The sequence below is a fragment of the Mya arenaria genome, chromosome 14 (assembly GCF_026914265.1).
Source record: "Mya arenaria isolate MELC-2E11 chromosome 14, ASM2691426v1".
Lineage (NCBI taxonomy): Eukaryota > Metazoa > Mollusca > Bivalvia > Myida > Myidae > Mya > Mya arenaria.
Genome location: NC_069135.1, coordinates 51,207,415 through 51,212,373, shown reverse-complemented (window position 1 = coordinate 51,212,373; position 4,959 = coordinate 51,207,415). Strand labels below are relative to the sequence as shown.

Sequence of the window (4,959 nt, the reverse complement as noted above, 5' to 3'; positions counted from 1 at the left end):
ATGCCGAGGCTTACGTGTAAACCCCGCATAAATGTCTTGGACTCGTTTCATTCAAGGTTTTTAGTCGTAATTTAGAAAATCTTAAATCTATATTAACATAATTGTATTGTATTTCTTGTCATTTTAAACTCATTTCATTCTAAAATTTTGCTAATTGATAAAAAAACATTTGTGTTTGATATTCCATTCATATAAAATGTTGCCATGATTACCAAGAGCTGCTAATCATGGAATATTAAGCTCCACCTTATTTCTTATGTTATTCGTATTACTGCTGCAGGCTTTTGTACATAGCAGAGTTGTTTTTACTATCATCAGATGTATATCGTAATTAAAGTATAAAACATTGAATTGTGTTTATAAACACTGACCACCTAATTTCATTAAGATCATTTTACTTTATAACTGAGATCCTTATTCATACAGGAGGCAGGTGTCCCAAACTGTGTTTATAAGGGTTTTATATGTTTTGTGACGTTGTGTGTCTCTTGTTTATTATCGGCTAGACCATACCATTGTACCTCTTAACAGAACATTCGTTATTCATTATGTGTTAACTACGGTGGCTGTATTTAAGAAATAGTTTATATATTTTTAACGTAAATTTGAAAGTAGAATCTGAGTGTTTTGATAGCCCTGTAAAAATCACTGGCAACATAAAAAATGGAATTACTCATGCATGACTAAGGATAAGGACAATTATTATATTGAGCACTATTTCTGGGCTGGTATTCAATGTTCAACTTAAGTCTATCCTATGGTCATACATCATACAACTTCGTTCAATTTATTAGTCAATTATATATATCAAGTTATCCGACTAGCTACACCTTTCATAGATCAAATAATGACCAATATTGAATACCAGCCAGGAGTCCGTATTCAATATCGTTAATCCTTGTACACCTCAGCGATTTCATTCAGTCCAGTGGCTAATTATTTTAAAGCCGTTTAAAACACTTGGATTTTACTCTAAAAGTTAGGTTCAATCTAAGACGCATATTGAATACGACCCACGCCCTCTCCCTTGTTGTTCCCCTCAGTTCTATTGTAATACTATGTTTATGTAAGACACTAACGTATCCAGGGCGACCCCCTCTTAACCTCTTAATTCGTTCATGCGAATTTCAATATAGGACTAAAACGGAAAAAAGTAAGCCCAAAATAAAATTATTAGAAATTATTCAAATATTTTTGGATGCGTATTTCGAACCCCCCCCCCCTCTTTAAACCAAAATAATAATTCTGAGGGAGGGGCGCAATTCAAAAGCTTCTGCCATTTATTCCTTTAAGGTCAAATCCTGGATCCATCCCTGTTTATTACATGGACAATTTATGTTGTTATAATGAGGATTTAATTTCTGTTAAAAAGTATGCTATGTGTTTTATAAGTGAATACATAAAAATGACAGACTGAGTTCACTGCATTTATTATATTTGAGCATAAACAATGATTATCTGAAAACACAATATGCTAGAGCAATTTTAAATACACACTTAGAGCAACTCACACAGGTTCCTTCGGCGTTTGTAATGAATCTCATTCTCCTAATAGACTACAAATACACACGCTCAACACCACTAAATGTGAGCAAAAACTATCGAAGGGCTGAAAGCGAAAACGCCATATATGCTGCATTACTTACCGTCACTTAAAACCTGCTCGCTTTAACCTTGCCAATAGCTCTGCAGAGCAATAATCGACTGCAGTGAGTCAATGATGATACCAGGCCCCAATTTCTCGAAACTTCTTAAGTTCATTATAACAGGATTAAGCTAAGCTCATTATTTTTGTTTTCTATAATATGCGTTGTATTTACTCCTTCAAGAGTTTTTAGACCTTATATAGGAAATATCTTTATGATAATCACAATCAACCATTTTTTATTTATCAAAATCGATTTTAAGTATGTATTTCGGGTTATTGAAATAAGCTACTTAAGCCTGTTAAGCTTAAGAAGTTTCGAGAAATTGGGTCCAGTCTTTATAATATTAGTGTAACACGAGGGTGATTGCCCTTGAAGTTATGTACTTATCTCTAATCTTGTTAAGGTCACGACTCAATAATTATTCAAGCCAGCTTGTTTGTTTTTTTGATGAAAAGATCGAGGTCTTCCAAAAAGGCCACAACTCAATAATTATTCAAGCCAGCTCGTTTGTTTTTTTGATGAAAAGATCGAGGTCTTCCAAAAAGGCCACAACTCAATAATTATTCAATTCAGCTTGTTTGTGTTTTTGATGAAAAGATCGAGGTCTTCCAAAAAGGCCACAACTCAATAATTATTCAAGCCAGCTTGTTTGGTTTTTGATGAAAAGATCGAGGTCTTCCAAAAAGGCCACAACTGAATAATTATTCAAGCCAGCTCGTTTGTTTTTTTGATGAAAAGACCGAGGTATTGTGATAGCTTTTGTACTGTCATCGTCCACTTTCAAAACTGTTATCTCTGGCAATAGCGATACCCACATATACCTTAGAAAACATACTGTCAGTACGAATCCTCAACCCAGAATCATAGCAATGAACTTGGTACTGAATACGGCCCCTGGCTTGAATAATTATTGAGTTGTGGCCTTTTTCGAAGGAAAAAACTGACGAACGCTGCCATCCGCTTGCGTTATACCCCTCTTAACTTTTTGCGTATGTATTTTAAAATTATACTGACACATTTCAGGCCTTAAACCGAATCAAGGCCCCTTATGAGACGGACAAGGGGAGACTGGAAATCGTTACTCCAGATCGCTATGATGAAGTCTACGAAATACTTGGCAACCACTTCACGCCTGATGAACCCCTGTGTCGATCATTCGGCGTTGTATGGCACCCGGAGTTTGAAAAGATAACGTATGATAATCTGAAGGATAACTGCTCGGTCTGCATGATCTCAAAGGAAACCGACCAGATGATGGGCGTGAGATTAAATGGCTTCACTCGACGAAGTGACCCACCGGCGGACTTCAGCAAGATGGACTATGAGCCCTTACGAGAGCTTTTTACGTTTCTACACAGTAAGAATAAGGAGGTGGATTTCTTTAATCGGTACGATGTAGATGAGGCTTTACATTTTTACACCCTTGGGGTCCATAAGAATTACCGCCGAATGGGACTGGGGTGCAAACTTTTAGGCGCTGCCGTGGAACTTGGTCGAGAGATTGGGTTCAAGGCCATCAGAGGAGAAGGGACTTCAAATTTCTCGCAGCGAATTTATGAGAAGGAGAAGTTTGATTTAATTCTGACGATGCCATACGACGAGTACACGTACAAGGGGAGGAAACTCATTGAAGGTACTGGCGAGCATACGATGACAAAAGTGTATGGGAAGAAACTTTGAACATTAAATACGGGTGTAATCCCCCCTCCACCTTCCTGAACCATATATTCCTGTCACGGCGTTTTAACCCTTCTTTGAAGAAGCCGAAGCTGGCTACTTCCTCAAGGACCAGACCCTGTTTATTTCCAAAAAATATCCTCTGAAATTCCCAATTAAAATTATATACATATATAACGAGAGTCTTTTGATGTTTAAACGAGAATTTCTGAATGATATATTTACATCTTTATTAATATTTTACTCCATTTATCCATGTCTATTTATTTAAAAAAGTTTTGAAAAAAACCCCTTAAACTGAAAATAATTAGTTTTTTTCGCAAAAAGGGCTAGGTTTCTTCCTGGAAAAAATCAGTCTGAATCCTAAATAACAAATGAAAATATTAAGCTGTTTTGAAAGTCTGCGAACTGAATACAGTAAACTTGCCACGGCCTCGACCGTTCCGCAGTCTTTCTGTATGGTCAAATTTCTGCATACCATCTGTTTTAGTTCCGATCAATCCGTAAACTGAGCCCCTGAATACCGATTTCCAGACGGGAGAGGGAGTTACACCCTTCTTAACATGGTAGTAAACAACAATAAATTGTGTTTGATGTTCGACTGAATTCAGTATATTGCTTGTGAGATAAAGTTTAGATGTATGAAATTATAATACAAAAATAATCAATAAACTCACTGCATTCAATAATTACGTCTTTAAAAGACAGACGTATTTACTGTAGTTGGTAATTGCTAGTTTTGAAAATACACCATAAAGTTGTTTTACAAATATAGCGATTGTTAAATTCAGTTATTTTCGTACACATATTTTTTAGTCAAGTGGTCGTTGTCAAGACTTTGTTAAAATACGTTTTCTCTTTTTTTTTTACATGTTTCGTATTTTTGTACCATTAAAATATATTTAGAAATGGCCAGTGTTAGTTGTGTTTTTGTTGTTTTCCTCTGCTCAAATGGGGGTGCTTTTGTCCATTTTGATGTATCGTATTGCAGATTCATGCCTGTCACAAACAATCTCGGCAATTTTCAATGAAAAATGCTACATTTTGCATCCCAAACTAACAGAAATAGAGGAATAATGTAAAACCGGTATGTCGAAGCATTTTAAGAAAATCGCCACCCCCTGCCATATTGTTTCACAATATAGCATTCTGCCACAGCTTTCATTACGCCAACTTAGAACCGATCCAAATTCAATGTTATCAAAACATACCTGGTTGTTTGTATTGTAGTACTGGCATGAATTGTTCTAGCACTGTGCCTTAGCTTGCATAGAAAACACTCTCGAACCAGGTCCAAATTCAATGTCATACCTGGTTGTTTGTATTAGTGCTGGCATGAATTGTTGTAACACTCTGCCTTAGCTTGCATAGAAAACACTCTCGAACCAGGTTCAAATTCAATGTCATACCTGGTTGTTTGTATTAGTGCTGGCATGAATTGTTGTAACACTCTGCCTTAGCTTGCATAGAAAACACTCTCGAACCAGGTTCAAATTCAATGTTACTTTAACAATACTATCTGCATTTATCTGCGTATACAGCACACCTAAAAACTAATATTCAGTGGCACACTATTCTACAACATGATTGAAAGACGAACACAAATTAAGGAAAAATGTAAACGCGGTCTGTC

General features: G+C 36.1%; 1 protein-coding gene across 1 annotated transcript; it reads left to right on the top strand.

The window, feature by feature from the left end:
- The first annotated feature begins 1,533 nt into the window (after window positions 1-1,533).
- LOC128216231 (uncharacterized) lies at window positions 1,534-4,738 on the top strand. The gene is made up of 2 exons (XM_052922801.1): window positions 1,534-1,587; window positions 2,673-4,738. The coding sequence occupies exons 1-2, from the start codon at window positions 1,534-1,536 to the stop codon at window positions 3,327-3,329; spliced, it is 711 nt and encodes a 236-aa protein (XP_052778761.1). The 3' UTR covers window positions 3,330-4,738.
- Window positions 4,739-4,959: the final 221 nt, after the last annotated feature.